This window comes from Argiope bruennichi, chromosome 1 (genome assembly GCF_947563725.1).
Source record: "Argiope bruennichi chromosome 1, qqArgBrue1.1, whole genome shotgun sequence".
NCBI classification, from domain to species: Eukaryota; Metazoa; Arthropoda; class Arachnida; order Araneae; family Araneidae; genus Argiope; species Argiope bruennichi.
This window is the reverse complement of record NC_079151.1, coordinates 101,969,137-101,986,329: the sequence shown is the minus strand read 5'-3', so window position 1 is coordinate 101,986,329 and position 17,193 is coordinate 101,969,137. Positions and strand designations below refer to the sequence as shown.

The following is a 17,193-nucleotide window of genomic DNA, read 5'->3' as shown; positions in this document are numbered from 1 at the left end:
CGAAGTCAGTTTAAGAGAGTCCATTTACCAAAATTGAGTAATTATGTTTGTGCAGAAATAAAGATAATTTTTATAATTGTTGTGTTTAGAATTAGAATTGTTATGTTTGTCAATATTTTCTGTCACAATATCTTGAATTTTGTCTCGGTAATGAAAGATCAGTAATAGCTAATCTAGATCTAGATGTAATATCACTATAATATCTAATTCCCACAAATCATTCGAAAATAGTTACATTATAAGTCTAGAAATTTCATCTGTATTATTAGATATTTTAAGGAGATATTGAACTCTTTTTACTTTACTACTTTATCAAATATTTCCTTCATATTCATGTATTGACCAATCAAATGCTGCTATTCCTTGCCTTCCAATGTATGCATTTCCCGCGTTATTTTATTTTATGTAAACACAGTTTTACGCAGAAATTTGGACATATAAAGTTTGAAAGATAATTATTTGGATATAGATTTGTTCAGATTTTAATCTCACACTTTTGAAATTTTAGTATTAATTTAAATTTTTGCCTTTAAGTATACTTAGTTTCTTTTTTCTCCTTTTAAATAATCTGCATTCACAGATGCGAAAATCAAAGTAAGTTTTTGCAATTTTTCATATTTTTATATCAATAGCTGAATCAACATTGCAATATGAATTATTTACAAAAAAAATTTACATTCTATTTTATTCAAATCAATTTTAATTTTTTAAATCTGATACGCTTTTGTTCACCTATGATAAAAATGTGAAATGGTAATGATTTAAATCATTTTTAATAGTGTTTTTTTTTCTGTTATGTAAAACATAATTTTTACAAGATTGTGAAAACAAAAAATCTTTTAATTTTAAGGCTTATTTTATAGTTCTTTAAGTAAAGTCCTGTAGGTATTTTTACTAATTTTGTAAATTAACTTCTATTTTATTAAAATTACTATTTCTTTTTTTTTTCCCCTTGAGAATTTTTTACTGTTGATTTCTATCCACTTAGAAAATTATTTTTAAGTGAGTTTTTAAAAAGTAACTGATCATTTCTTTGAATAATTTGTAATCAATTTTACTACAATTTTTAATAATTCTGAGAACTTTAATATTTTTTGTGTTGTAATAAATTTTTAATGCAAATTTTATATATTTGATTTATAATTTATAAATATCTGAAGAAAAAATATGCGTTACTAAATATATGTTTATATTTTTATAAAATAAGTTACTAAATAAAAATTTTAAATTTAACTGGTTGAAATCAAATTATTTTTTGGGTTATTTTCATCAAATCTTTATCTTCTTTTTTATATATCTTATAAATTTGTCAAACAAATTTTGCATTGTGTATGAAAAGATGCTTCTTTGAAATATTTATGATTATTTTATATAATTTTTTCACTGTGTTTAATTAGATGTATAAACTTACTGTGCACGATTATTTTTATTAAATTTTAAACAGATGCAATTCTAGAGTTAATTTAATAGTTTTATGTTGCGAATTAGCCTTTTTTTTTCTGCTTATATTGTATTTTTTTTATGTATGTTGGTGTAGTAAGTTTTCTTATTGTAATAATTAATAGTTTTATGATAATTTTTAAAGTTAATGCTATATTAAATAGTTATTGTTTATCAAATATTGATATTAATAGGCTAAGTTGTTGAAATAATACTGAAAAAAAAAAAAGAAAAAAAAAAAAGATGTGCCTGAAAATTTGTGCTTATTTTTGGTATGATAGTCATAAGGAAAAAAATTACTTTCCATGTTTTTAAATTATCAAAGATTTTCTTTGAAAAAAATATGAAGAAAATATCCTCCATGTCAATTTTGCTTTATGTATTTTTAAAAATTGATTGCATTTTACTTTACTAAGTTAGAAACAAGAATTTAATAAAATAATATAACTATAATATGTGAAACAATAATACTTATAAGCTTTAATATTATTTTACTTTTTCTTGTTACCACGGGTTATTACAAGTAACAATTTCTCTTCTAATAGTATAAATTGAGCATGAAGAATATGGAAGTTGCAGAAATTTCTAATTTATCTGAGTCTTCAGGACATAAAGCTTCAGATGTAAGTTTTGATAAAAATGTTTTATATGTACAGATGATTTAAATTGGATTTTAAATAAATTTTATGCTTTGAATGAAATATTAAGATACAATTGGAGAGTTCTAGTATTTGTTTATATAATATTTTTCATATAGACAGTTATGATTCTTTATTTCTACATATTTTTCACTTGTTATTTATTTTTGTTATTTTTAAGATCTCTTTGATGTTTTTCATAATGTAACAAGTATAACATGTGAGGTCTAATAATATGAATTATTACTGATTTAATATTATGTATATTATTTGGTATTATGACTTGTTTAATAGTAATTTTTACGACATTAGATACAATCTGTTGAAGATGAAAATAAATTAGAGTTTCTTTCAAATAAGAAAATGAAGCTATCACCTGAGCTTTCTATGGATGCTGCTGTTACTGAATCAGCTGAACAGGATTCATGTATTAAAGTAGTCAATTTTGTGAGTAACATTCTAACATACTTGTTAAATGAAAGATTTTAATTACTTTATTAAATAGTTGATTTTTTTAAAACTTTCATAAATATAATTATGATTATTGACTTTATAATCCAATGTTTCAAGCAATATTTATTTGCAATAATCTTATTGTTAACATTATTACTATTTTATATTATTATAATATACTAAAGAGTTATTGATTATTTTTTAAAAGCTTTTTTTCTATAATTTTATTCATTTTCTTTTCCTACCATTGTTACTTAAATTTCATACAAAAAAAGATTTCTTTATTTTTTTTTGAAATAATATTTGCAATAGTTTTTTTAGTTTGAATTGTTTTATAAATCATTGGTTAATTCAGAGAGCTATTTCAGTTTTACGTGCATCTTCTCATCTTTTCTGTGCATCATATTTTTTGATTAAAAATGTCTGTAATTATATCTGTATGTTTTCCAAAAATCGGAAGATAAAAGTCAAGAGACAATACTAAATTATAGTGTAAAATATTAATTTTTTTTTGGTAAAACATATCAAGTTTTACTAGTAGAAAGCATGGATTCAAAAATTCATTTTGAGATGAGACTAGTTATATTAATAATTTACCTGTGAGGTGTTCATTCATTTTGTCTATTAAAGGACAATATCCATTTAATTCTAAGAAAATAGCTTTTAGACATAAACAAGTAAGATTTACTACTGATTGCAGCAAATAATATAAATAGTGCCAGTAATAGTGTACTAATGAACCAATCATTAATAGTTTTGAATTAAATTAACAGTTTAAAGATATTTTTTTAATTAAAATAGTAAGTATTTTCATAAAATAAATTTTAATTCATATTATATTCAAATCATAGTTAAAATTTGATTTTTAGAGAATAAAATAAATATCTTTTTATCTCCTTTAGATCTTATAGAAATTAATTGGGAACTCTGTGGGGATCTGGTGGGAAACAAACTTCATATTTTTGGTCATTATCTATTTATTCATTTAACTGGTTTTATAAATTTAGAATGACATTTTGTAACTGTTTTAATGTAATTAAAAAAATCACTTTTAATGATAATAACAATTATTTATCATTAAAATGGCTAATTATTTTATAATTAACTATTTAAAAGTCAGACATTAACTGATTCATTTATCATATGAATGAACAGCTATTTTATAGATAAGATTGATTAATATTTTAATTAAAATATTTGAAAATCATTAATAAAAAGTCTGTGCAGGATTGAACTGACTACCATCAATGGCACATTGATATACTGTCATCCATGTTATTTTGCCACTATCCAATATCAAAACTGTAGTATATAATGCATACTGGAAGTTTGATGCTTATTTTCTTGTATTTGGGTGGCTACTGCATTTTAATGTGTCAATTTCTTAAAGCTAATATTATTAGTATACTAGATTATTCATTTCAAACTAAATTTCCTAACCCATTCCCTTTCCTTATTAGTTTCCTTACATATCTTGCTTAGGACTACTTATTACACTTATTCATGGGTCTTATGCTTTCATAATGATATTGTACGAAAGCCTTGAAAGTAAAATAATTTTCATCTAAATGCTGTCAATAAAATTAAAAATTTAGATTCTGTTTATTATTCTATTATTAAATACTAAAATTTTGAATTAATGCCAAATTCACTAAAAAGCACAAAATAAAATAGTAAGCAAATAAATATTTATGATTGGGAATACATCAATTGGTTAATGTGAACAAATTCAGTAATTTATCACAAGTATGAGGACATTTCTTTTATCTTGACAAAAAATAATAATTTTCTTTTCATGGTATTGGCTTGTTTATACGGAATTTAAAATCTGATAAGCGTTATCAAATAAATATTTTTCATGAAATGAGATATCCTCTTTCATGAATATTTGACATAATTAAAAATATGGGGTAGGGGGAAGGAAAGAAAAAAAGAAGAAAAATTTTGTTTCCTAGAAACTTTCATATAATGATTAACTAAACTTTTAATCAATGTATTTTTTTCATCTGTATGTTTTTTTAAAACTTGATTTGTTTTTAAATTGAAATTGATAACAATTTGAGATAAAGAGTGAATGTAAATTAATATTCCTATCTGCTTAATTAGTTCCTTATTAATAAACACTCCTTAAAAAATAGTATTAATCTGTTAATACTATGCCAAAAAATATACAAATATGCTGTTTTAGCATTTAACTGGTTGATTTTTCTTACTGATAATATTTATCCAGCTTTGTGAATAAGATTTATACTTATAAATCTTAAAATCAGAAAAAAGCAAGTTTTATGTGAATTAAATAAATCATTTTTCATATGTGTATGGATTTTTAGTGGTGTAAGATTAATTTTTTTTAATCAATTAAATGAATGTGTATTTTATCTTTCCTGGCTAATTCTTCTATTCTTTAACCTAGTAAGAAAATTATTATTTAATGAAATTTATAATTTTAAAATGTTATGTGTAGAATATAACAATTTTGAATTAACTTTTTTTATAGGCAACTGATGATTCCTCTTCAATTGAGATTTATAAATCATCAGATAATAAAACAGGAATTCCTGAGGAAATTTTAAAATTTGTTTCTGATACTTGTGATACAGTTCAAATTATTGTGAGTAAATATTATTGATATTAATAAGCTTGCAAATTTTCTAAGTAAATGTCAAATTTCATAATAATATTTCTATAAAAGTCTATTCTATTTTATTTCTATTATAGGTAAATGACAAGTCTTCTATGGCTGATATTGGCAAACTGCCAATTAATGAAATTGTAATTTCAGAAGAAATTTCTAAACTTGTTTCTGATATCTGTAATAAAGTTGAAATTGTTGTAAGTAAATAATATGCAGAAGGAAAAAAAAAAAAAAAAAAAAAAACAGATTTTGCGAATGTTTGCTAAACTTTATATTTGTTCTTTTTTTTAAAAAAAATTAATGTGAAGCTATACTTTTTTTATGAAATCATGCCATACAAGTTTTTTAATAATATTCTGAAGATATATTTTTAGAAACAATTTCAAATCAAAGTTTTCCTCCTTACGCTAATGAAGGTGTACTGCAAATTTTTCTACACCTCTTCTTTTGCTTTTTTGTTGACTTTTAATGAGATCAGGTCAAATTTGAGTAAAATAAATAAATGAATAAAGTTATGAGTGATTTGATAACAGTTTTCATTTGAAACAATTTAAACATGAACTACTCACATTTACCTTGCAAAGTTTCAAACATTTTCAATTGTCTTGCTTTGAGAAATAACTGCTAAATTAATTTAAATGTTAATGATTCAAAGCTGATATTGATTTCCGAGTACGTTACAACTAGTAACGAATTTAATGAGTATTATATTTATAACTGTGAATTTTTTCTCTGTGTTTCTTTTTCTTATGATTAGTAGTAGTAGTGTGTGTGTGTATATATATATATATATATATATATATATATATAATATAACATTTTATGTATATCTGTTGATATTTATTTTTTAATGTATTTTGTATTGGTTTTAGTGTAACTTTTAAATCATTATTCTTTTATATTTTCCTTGTTTTATATTTTTGATCAATCTCTGTTTGCCTATGAATTATTATCAAAATTTGGAACTAAAAAAAATCAGAACATCATAGTATAATGCATTTTTTAATAGATTTTTAAAGGACGAGTATTCTATTTATTTTTTAAAAATATATTTAGAGTATATTTTTTGATATTGACTCATTTTACAATAAAATATTTTAAATTGCTTATTTTGTATTGAAAAATTTTATTTTGTTTCGAAGATAAAGATTTGTGGTGGTTTTTAAATCTATAATTTTATCTTTATCATATTTTAAGTTGTAATTTTATAATTTGAATTTCATAATAAGTATTGATAAAATAACTGGAAATAATATAAAGAAATGTGTTTTATTTGAGAGTTGATTATTTTTGCAACAAGTTTTTGTTAATGATTGTGTACAATAGTATATTTTTATTTTCTAGTATTTAAAATATGGTGCAAGTTATTGTAGTCATCAAAAAATTCTTATTCAAGAATTTAAGGAATCTCCACTTAGACCTGCCTGAGTTTGAAAAATACATTTTTGGCATTATGAATTGTCTGTCTATTAACACAATAACTTTAAAAAAAAGTTTTGAGCAAGGTAGATGAAATTTGTCATAGTGATCAAATTTTTTTTAGATTTTTACTAAGTATTGAATTCCAAAATTCATATTTGCATGGATTCAATAAAAATGCTAGATTTACTCCAAACATCTATATTTGGTAACTATTGTTTGCCATTGCCGTGCAAGGCATTTGTGACCTTACTGAAGGTTCTGCAGTTATGTGTGGGGAGAGGGGGGGGGCTTTATTGGAGAAAATATGAGAAAATTTCCAGGGGCTACTTTTATTGGTTCTGTAATACTATGACCATGATGTTTCATAATTGCCTGAAATTTGGGAGATCTTCCCTAAAATTTTTAATGTATTGCATCATTTTTTCAAAAATGTGCTTGCACCCCATAATACATGTTATTCATTTTGGCATGTTTTGAAATTACTACTTTTTAAAATCTTTTTTTTCGATTTTTGAAATTTTAAATTATATTAAAGCTTTTGTAGTTACAATAACTACAAATTGTATTAAAATTCTTATTGCATATTTAAATGTAATTTATGCCTAATTATTTTTAAATAGAAAGAAACTTTTGGTATATACTGAATTAACTATACTTGGTATTAAATATGAGATAATGAATTGTTAATCTTTATCAGAGGTTAGATTTTATACATAACATTGCTGACAAAGCACTGTTGACATACAAGAGTCATCCTGTGAAGTAAGGTTAAAAGTCCTAAGTTTTGCATATAAAAGGCAGTGATTTATAAAGAATGTAGTTGGCATCTTCTAAATCTGAATTTTTTTTAATGACTTTACTATTCAAATTTTATGATAAATTGTGAAATGCAGACATAATTTATGTGAAATGTTATTGTAATTCTCTATTGAAAGAATTTTAACACAATTCTTTTTTAATTATTTTATTGGATGTAAAAACACAAATATTTTTATTATATAAAATGAAATTTTTGAAGGATAGAATTTCTTTTATTTTGAGGAATTCTAATTAGTTAGAATGTTAAGAAAGCTTGTTTATAGTTTGTAATTACAATAAATAAATAAATAATAAAATCATGATATCAAGAAATCTTGATTTATATTGGATTATATCTTACGATGAAGTTTCGTCATTATCCAGCCTTTCTTATCTGTAATTTTCTTATCTGCAATTTATTTATTTGTTAAATATACTTTTGAGGCAAACTGATAGATTGAGTTTTGACTTGCAAGTATATCTTTTTTTTTACATAAATAATTTTCTTATTACTCTTTTCATTGAGTTGTTTTAAATTTTCCAAATCACTTTTTTTCTTTTCAGATAAATGGTCCTGCTGCTAGTAATAGTAATGTCGATACCACAACTACAGATTCTGAAGGAATCTCTAAAACATTTGCTAATGATGATTTATATGATGCTGAGGTTGTAAGTAGTTGAAGATCATATATTTGTTATAATTCATAAGTTATTAATAATTAAAATTGAGTCTATCTTTCAGCAATTTATAAAATTTATTTAATCATGATAAATTCATTTAAAATATCCAGTGAAATTTTTAATAAAAGATTAATATATTACAATGAATATGTTATCTTTTCATTAATTGTAGTAAATGTTATTTTATTTATGAATTAACTCTTAACATTAACATCCATGTAATGCATTATCGTAGATTCCAGGTAATGTTTATATTAAATTTCAAGAAGAGATACAGATATCTTTTTAGTGCTTGATTGTGTATACAGGCCGAAACAAAAGTTTAGAAGTACCATGTATATAAGATGAAAAAATTAGATTTCTTTCATAACACCAACAACAACCTCCTATATGTTTTTCTCTTCAATGTGCCTGAGTTGCATTTTGGTGATCTTCAAAATTGATGGTTGCAGAATGAGTGTGATTTATTTAGTAAATAGGAAGTTTTATTCCATATATATTCTCCATCATGATTGAGAACTGCAGATGATCAAATAGCATATCTTCTTGAGTGGTTGAGAGATGAAGAGATGTTTCAGTGATTGCATAGTGGCATTTGAGGGTTTTATTTACCACATAGTGCTACTGATGACTGGGTAATCAATGTTGGAAGATATGTTACTAATGAAAGTTTGGACTTAAAACCTATATAAGAAGGAGATATTTTCACATATTAACTTCATTAAATTAAAAATTTGAATTGATTTAATTTCAGACTGATTTAAATTGGTTGTTCCTGAAGATTTCTTTTGAATAACCATGTATAAATGCTCTGTTTAATGGTTGATGCATTTTAATTTCTGAAAGCTAGCTACTTTCAATCAGGGCAGAAGTTATACCCTTGATAATAACACTTGCATTTTCTATGATCCATTCTGCCTCTATTATGGAATTAAGAATATACCTTAAGCATATAAAAAAAAAAAAAAAACCTAATCACAAAGTGTTCAGAACATTTATTCATTCACATTATTAATTCAGAGCTTTTAAAAAAATTGGTAGTTTCAGTATATTCTTGTTCTGCTTAAATAGTCAGGAACATTTTAAAAAAAATAATATCATGTATTTGCTTGCTATCTTAAGCTTTATTTGATTTGATTGTTTTTTTATGGCCCAACGCCAATACTGGCTAAGCTGTGCCAAACTCGATTAGCTTTGTACACTTAAAGACCAGCCATTTGTATTTTTAAAAGAATTTTTCTTTCTCATTCATTTCAGGGGGATGATGATGATGGCTTAAATAATATTTCTCCATTTGATAATAATGAATCTTTTGTAAACGATGTAATCAAAAATAGTTCTGAATTAGCAGAATGTGATACTGGTGATAAAATATCAGAAATGGTAAGTTTTCAGGCTGAATTTTTTTATATATTGAACTATTCAATAAAAAAATGTTCTGATTTTATAAAAATATTAAGTCATAAGAAAGCAAAGCTTCTTGTTAAAAGAGCGATAATGCATATTTATACATCCAATTTTATTACAGAAAATAGTGTTTAAAAGTGGAAGATTACAAAAAATTCTCATTTACATATTTCTTAAATTACATTTTAACTGTATTAACCACAGAATTAATTCCAAAATTGTGCTAAAAGTATGTCATAAATAAAAACCTTTTCATAATGTACAAATAAAGTTGATCAACAATGGAAGAAAAATTCAAACTTTGTATCAACAATGAAAAAGATTGAAATTTCATTACAATGATAAATAATGTTGTCATGGAATATATATAAAACAAGTTTCTTCTTATTTTTCTTCTTTTTTTTGTTGAATTTTTAATTTAATTAAAATTTTTAAAAAATTGGTTTGAAATGCTGTCTTGCATTTCAAAGTATGGCTGTGCCAAATTTGGCAATTCTAGATCTAGTGATATCCTGTAGACTACTAACATACATTTGTTTGCATATAGACAGATATTCTTTTTATTATTATTATAATGATGAGATATATAAGATTTCTTTTCAAATTTTAAAAAGGAGAATTTTTTGTTAAAGATTTGGTATTTATTTAAAGTCTATTGATCACATATCATATCGCATGATTCTATTGATTGCATATATCAAAATTTATTGGTATTTATTTAGTTTCTACCAAAAAATATCTTCATTACACATAGTGAATATTATAAACAATTATTGGACTCGTATTTTATATTCATTCAAGAATTTTAAGAAATTAATTTTTTAGGAAAAAGATGAAGCTCAGATTTTTGTATTATTCTCCTCCCTTCCTCTTTAAAATGATTAGAATATTGATTAGAATATATTTTATAAATTTTTAAACTGGTTTAAAATATTATACAAAAAAAAAGGAAAAAAAAAAGGAATAACCATTTCTCTAGCTATTTATTTTCATTACTGCTTTTGATACTGTTCGTATAGTTTTGTAATAGCATTTAATTGGATGTTATTACAAATTCATGATCGAAGGATCTTGTTGATTTTATTTTTAGTTTCATTACTGCTTTTGATACTGTTAGTATAGTTTTGTAATAGCATTTAATTGGATGTTATTACAAATTCATGATCGAAGGATCTTGTTGATTTTATTTTTAGATACACTTAGTTTGCGATACATTTAATAGTCTGCGTATGATCTTGTACTTCATTTTCCAACAAATTATTTATAAACTTAAATAAAGTAATTATTATTGTTTACTTGGATTTTTGTTTCTATAAGACATCATTTTAAAATTAATTTCTTTGGTTTATTCATCAGCTTGAAATCTATTTTAATTTTTACAAATAGATTACGTTATTTGTTAATATATAAAAATTGAGATTTACTTTTATTTATGGTTTTACCTATTTATGGTAATATAGATCAAGTTTGTGTTACTCAAGAGATTTGGAAAGATGTTGACCACACTTTTTTTGTTTTGTTTAATAATAGCTCAAAAACCTGCCATGTATATCTCATATTAATTTTTAACTAACATTAATTGTGCTCTAGTAAGAAATCTTTCATTATAGTGCTGATGATTCAGGTTTTTTTTAATATCTGATTTTGCTTTTTATTTATTATAATTTTTTTATGAGAAAGGTTGATTTTTATTGATATCTTCATTTTCTTATGTGAATTTATAAATAAATATTTATGAAGTTTCTTTTTCCTTACCTTTTTAAAAATATTTTTTATAGAATGAAGATGATGAAGAATGTGCTAATTCATTTCTAGAAACAGACGTCAGGAATCCAATCCGTAAAGAAAGACATTGGACAGAGCGAGCATCATTACCATATTACCGTGAACCTAAGCCTGATTTCTTTGAATATACTCGAAAACTGCAAGAGAAACTTGATCCAAAGCCATCTGCTATTAGGTAATTAATATATATATATATGCTACTGATAAAAAAAGATAGAAACAGTTGATTTTAAAGTAAAACTTATAATTCACTTGAAAATTGTGTATTTCTATATTATTCAGCATACATTAAAATGCATGTTAAGTTTCCAATTTTTTAAATTGAATATCTTTGAAATATTTGCATTTCCATTTGTGTATATATTAGACAGAATGATGATTGTTCTTTATAATTTAATAATTAAGTAAGTATATTTATTTTTGTTTTGATTTAAACTATAAGTTGTGCCAAATGAAAAGGAAACTTCAGCTGCAACAGCTTGTATCAAATTCCCATGAGTTAATGTGTAGCTGATAGATGGTGTGGTAGCATTTCCTGATGCAAATGTATAGTTAATGGGTTTGTATCAATATCCTCATTTCTAGAGAGTTGTTTTTGCTGTTCATTGCAAGATGGATTCTGCCACATCAGCATAAAAAGCAGTTATGCAATTTCTTTAAGCAAAAGGAAGGGGGGGGGGCGTGTAAACTTCAAAAATTTATTTAAGGACGAAAGAAATGTACAGAAAGATCATTGTGCATCATATTATGGTAATGCCAGTATTATGAGGTGGTGCTTGCCATGCCCTAGATAAGCATACATTCTGACCAGCAAGCAGTACATCAATTTCGGTTGTGGAGGAGTTCGTTTGGCAGAATAGTCAAATCGCAATATATGAAATTGTTATTGAACTGTCAATAAAAAAAATAGCGATTATATATACAGTATACACCCAAATATCTGATTCACTAGGGAAGCAATGTCATGCATAGACAACATTGTCAAGGCACTGGATCTTCTTACAATTCATGTGCAAAATATAAGTTGTGACAGGAAAAGAGTGGCGTTCTGCACGTTATTCATTATTTTGACAGTGTCTAACGAATCTCAATTGTTGTTGCTGTTCCTGATTATAACTGCACAGTATGTACAGTATTTGTAAACTGTTCTTAGGATGTGCTAAATTGTTTTTTTTTTAGTGTATCACAGTAGAGATTTCAAAATGGGTGAAAAGTGAAAAAAAGTTCAGTGACTATGGAGGAGAAATTGCACGCTATACAGCAATTAGTCTGTTATAACAGTAAAAAAATATAGAAATATAGCTTTAAAGTTAGGAGTTTTATAAACATATGTAAGCTACCAGTAGAGAACCTTCTGTTTCATCTTGACATGTGACCAGCAACTGCTTTTATGATTCAATGGGCTGCATTCGCATTCTACGTAGCTTGAAATGAATGGAGGGCTTAGTACTCAATATGAAGTGAGAAAATATGTATTAAAACAGTGAATTTTGGTCTAATAATTTTATTTTCTGGTATTTGTGGGCAAAGAAATAAGTTCATAGAATCCTTCCTATCCAGATTTTTTGTTATCCGGTAATTTTTTCTGCTACATTAGGCCAGATATTTGGATGTGTACTGTATGTAGTTGCATTATTCCACACAGACTATAATTATAATATTATATACCAATAACTATTGTTTATTTCTCATTCAAGCCACTTTATAGAATTTAATTAGGATTCACAGATATAGAAAAATAATTCATGTTGATTTTACATGTGATAAATAAAAGGGAATAAAACAACTTATTTGCCCTTATTTCTTTTATTTTTATTTTTTCTAGTTCTTCATCTATACCAAACAGTTCAAGTCGTATAATTGTGTTGGATGAGCCTGTTGATCAGGGTAATAAAGAATCTGACCTTATTAAACCTGCAACAACTTCTGGGACTTTCTCTACTAAATTTGATTTATGGTATGTTTTTATATATAATCATATGTATATGTGTGTGTTGCATGATGTAAAACATATTTTTAATTTATCCTTTTCATGACCACTTTTTGGATGGAAATAAATAAATTTCTCACTTCAAAATTGACAAATAAGTAAAGCGAAGCATGTCATTAATAACATTAATAAGAATAAATTATAATGATTTTTAAAGTGTTTTAATAAATTTTAAAGCCGCTTCTGGCATATGTTAAAAAGTTTAAAAGAAGAAGAAACACTAAATATTGCACCCCCAATATTTTTCTGCACAATATTTTCTGCTCATAGTTTAAACATTAGTTTGAATTATTTGATATCATTATTTTGAATTTTAAATTCATGCAGAGTGAATGAAGTAGTTTCTCTTTTTTATAAAATTAAAAATTCATTTTTTATTTTTGTTTTAGAAGTATCCAAAAAAATCCCCCAATTCTGACATACAGAAATCAATATCAAAATGACATGATGTACCAACAGCAAAAGTTACTTTCCTTAATATAATATGAATCATATTAACAGTCAAATTAAGTCATACCTTTCCAAGATTATTGAAGCCTATTTATCCATGACGTAATCCACTATTAAAATTATAATAATCCTATTCACACACTTTTTGTATCCTTTATTTCAGACACCATAAGCAAAATGGGGAGGAAAAAAATTGCACATTTTGAGAAGTCATAATTGCCAGGGTTGGCAGTATATATTTAATGCTAAGTACATTCCAAGCTAATTAATGTTGCACAATTTTTATATCACTTTTATACAATTTGTTTTTATTGCCATTGATCCTTTCCTACCTTAATTTGTTTTCTAAACTTGATGAAATTTGTAATACTATTTTAAATAATAATAAATAAAAAGAAAGTTTCTCTACTTTTGCATATAAGAAATATAGAAAAAGTATTGTAATTGTCAAAAAATGTGAATTCAAGATTTTGATAAATTACCATATTCAGACCTCCCTAAATTTGAAAAATACATTTTTGATATTATGTCTGTACTTAATATGATAACTTTAAAAGACTTTAAGCTAGATGTATGAAAGTTGGTATATGGACTTTAGACCAAATTTGGAGATTTCTATCAAATTTAGTACAAAATCCATTCAGAGGAAGTTTTTCTGGTTGGCTGTTTGAATATAAGTGAGCATGGTAACTTAAAAATACCAAGAATTTGATAGAGGAAATTTGGTATGCAGTTATAGTATCTTAAATGTAGATTCCTAACAAATTTTGAATCAAATATGTTAAAGGTTTGACTTTTTTCAGTCTTTGCTTTCACTTGCATGTAAATGTAATAACTTAAATCAGTGAAATTTAGTGATTACAACTGTAGTTCCATGTTAAATTTTGGTTTTAGTCGGTCGGAAAAAGGGACCAAAATATGTATGTGCATGTTGATTACAGTAAAAATATTAGTTTTTTTCGATCTATATTTCATAGCTATTGTTTACCATTGTCATGCAAGGCATTCACTGCCTTACATAAACTCCACAATTTTGTACAGAGGGAGGGAGATAGGACCTCTATTGCAGAGTATACAAGAAAGTCTTGGGAAAAGCCACTCCTTCTGTTTTTTTATTTTGTCATTGTCTAAGATATTGTTTGATATTCATAGAATTCAAAATTATCTGTTATTAAAATGAAATAACATTAGGGAGCATTTTTGCATGACTAATCCCCTATACTGCAATTCTAAAAAGGTTAAGTGTGTGTGCTTTAATATACTGCCAGGAAAATTGTGAACATTCTTTTCATGTCTTTTCTTCTTATTTATTTTTAATTTTTTAAAAATTCTCTTTAATTTATAGCCTTGAAAAGAGTAAAGTTTTATCTTCAAAGAAGCCTGTTTCAGGTCTTATCATTTTAGATGATTATAAATCTCCTAGAATTAAAAATTCTCACTTCTCAAGGTATGTTTTTTGTCAAAGTTTCTGATTTGTCAATTTTTATAAATTTTAACATTATTATTGTATTATTTTTCTATTGCATTTTAAAATCTTAACATTTTAAGCGTGTTTTGAAAGAAATTCATTGACTTTTTATTGCATTCATTTAGTTATCATTTAAATCTTCATTTCTATTCTTTTTCTTCATTTGAATTAAAATGAACTTATTTTATTTAAAAAGACAACAACAGAAGTTTAAAATGAGCAATGAGTTATTTTTGCACATTAAATTCATCGTGAGGAAACATCTTTCAGCATTTTTTTAATGTTCGTTCTCTATTTTTCTCAAACATTATTCACAAATCAGAATTGCTAATTAATGTTAGTGATTTTATTACAAAACAGGAATAAATTTTTGATTGATAATTCTGATGGTAATTTATTCCAGATCAAGTGATATGTGGAATCTCTCATCTTTACAGTCAGCAAAAGAGCAACCAGAACCAGCTCCTGGTAAATATTTTTTATGTTTTTTTAATTGCATTTATAACCAAGATTTTTATTTATTGAAATCAATTGTGTTAGTTAGCAGGGTTAGTAATTTTAAAAGCACATATTTAGATCATTTACTATTTGATGAGATGAAATTTGAAAATGGAAAATTATATTATCTAATAATAAATATATTATCTAATAACACATATCCATCTTTATTATTATATAATCCGTCCAATTTTATTATATAATAATAAAGATGGATATGTGTTTGTGTTGGTATTCTACAGATTATGTATGCATTGAATATTGATTTCCAGCTCCAAATGTGACACATGTGTATCTTGGGTGTCAGAAATGGGCACCTGAGGGCACTTTTTTTGGGGGGGGGGAGTTTTATTAAAAATTAAATGAGATTTTGGTAATTTTTCAAGATAAATTCCAAAAATATTATCTCTCGAAAGTACTTTTTACACCATTTCAAAAACGATTACATTGCTACCTTGAAGTTCAAACCGTAAAGTTATGTTTTGAAAACAAATGCAGATTTCGTAACAAATGTGTTTTCAAAATATCTGAAATTTCAAGCAATACAAGCTATAAAATTTTGCCAAAAAATACTTTAAATTTCATGTTTTTTTATAGTTAAAAATGCGTGTTGCAAGGAAATATGTGTATAAAATATAAATTGATCTAATGTCAACCTTTAGCATATACTTTTTGTTTAATAATGTTTTTTGTTGTGGATATTCCGATCGTTTTTCTTGAAGTTTGATTACATTTGTTATATATTGATAATTGAATATGATAATTCTTCTGCATTTCTGTTGTTTCATTACATCATATTTATTATCTTCTTCTTATGTTCACATTATTTACAATTCAAACTTTTTAATAAATTTTCTTATTTTAAGCATTTAGTTTTTGAAAAGAAAAATGCTTTTTTTCTTGAAGTTATTTGTATTAAATCTTATTTGTTAATAAGAAATAATTTTTCTTTCTTGTAAAAATTCTGCTTGTAATATAGGATGTGATATTTATTTGTTATTTACATGTAGATTTTTCTTTAAAAATTATTTTAGGTTCAAAATATAAAGCCCTGAAAGAACAGCTGATGGAAAAAATAATGCTAAAGAAAGAAGAATCATTGATTAAGCGTAAGGAAGAACAAGAATTTGATGAAGAAAATTTTGAAGAGGAAGAAGAAGTTGTTTCAGATGGGACACCTTATGAAAGTGCAAATGGTTCATCTGATGATGACATGGAGGATGACTCTCCAGAAAATACAGGAGATGATGTTGTTTTGAAAGATATGCTGTTAAAGGAATGCGAAAACTTTCCAGACAGAGAAGAGAACCTTTTTAGAGAACCTGAAGATAGCAGTCATATGAAAAACTCTGAAGCAGAAAGAGTTATTGATTCAGGTACTTAAATACTGTTAGTAAGTTTACAAAAATAGTGTTATTATTTTCTCTGCAATGAAATGTTGCTGTTTTTTAAAAAAAATGGTGTAATTTCTCTTTAAAAGAAAAAGAAAATAATTTTAAAATTGAAGTCATATAACTTTATGATTATT

The 17,193-nt window shown here is 24.9% G+C and overlaps 1 protein-coding gene across 3 annotated transcripts in view; it reads left to right on the top strand.

The window, feature by feature from the left end:
* Positions 1-416: 416 nt before the first annotated feature.
* LOC129967569 (dentin sialophosphoprotein-like) overlaps positions 417-17,193 on the top strand; it is a 29,420-nt gene continuing 12,643 nt past the window's right edge. The window contains exons 1-12 of one of the 3 annotated variants that reach the window (XM_056081895.1): positions 417-594; positions 1,986-2,063; positions 2,439-2,525; positions 5,029-5,142; positions 5,250-5,363; positions 7,951-8,055; positions 9,325-9,450; positions 11,253-11,434; positions 13,085-13,216; positions 15,045-15,146; positions 15,571-15,635; positions 16,700-17,041. In XM_056081895.1, the coding sequence (XP_055937870.1) occupies positions 1,998-2,063; positions 2,439-2,525; positions 5,029-5,142; positions 5,250-5,363; positions 7,951-8,055; positions 9,325-9,450; positions 11,253-11,434; positions 13,085-13,216; positions 15,045-15,146; positions 15,571-15,635; positions 16,700-17,041 (1,435 nt within the window). In that variant the 5' untranslated portion in view covers positions 417-594; positions 1,986-1,997. Of the gene's footprint in view, positions 595-1,985; positions 2,064-2,390; positions 2,526-5,028; positions 5,143-5,249; positions 5,364-7,950; positions 8,056-9,324; positions 9,451-11,252; positions 11,435-13,084; positions 13,217-15,044; positions 15,147-15,570; positions 15,636-16,699; positions 17,042-17,193 lie in introns of all 3 variants that reach the window. The other 2 variants (XM_056081894.1, XM_056081896.1) reach the window with 2 other exon arrangements.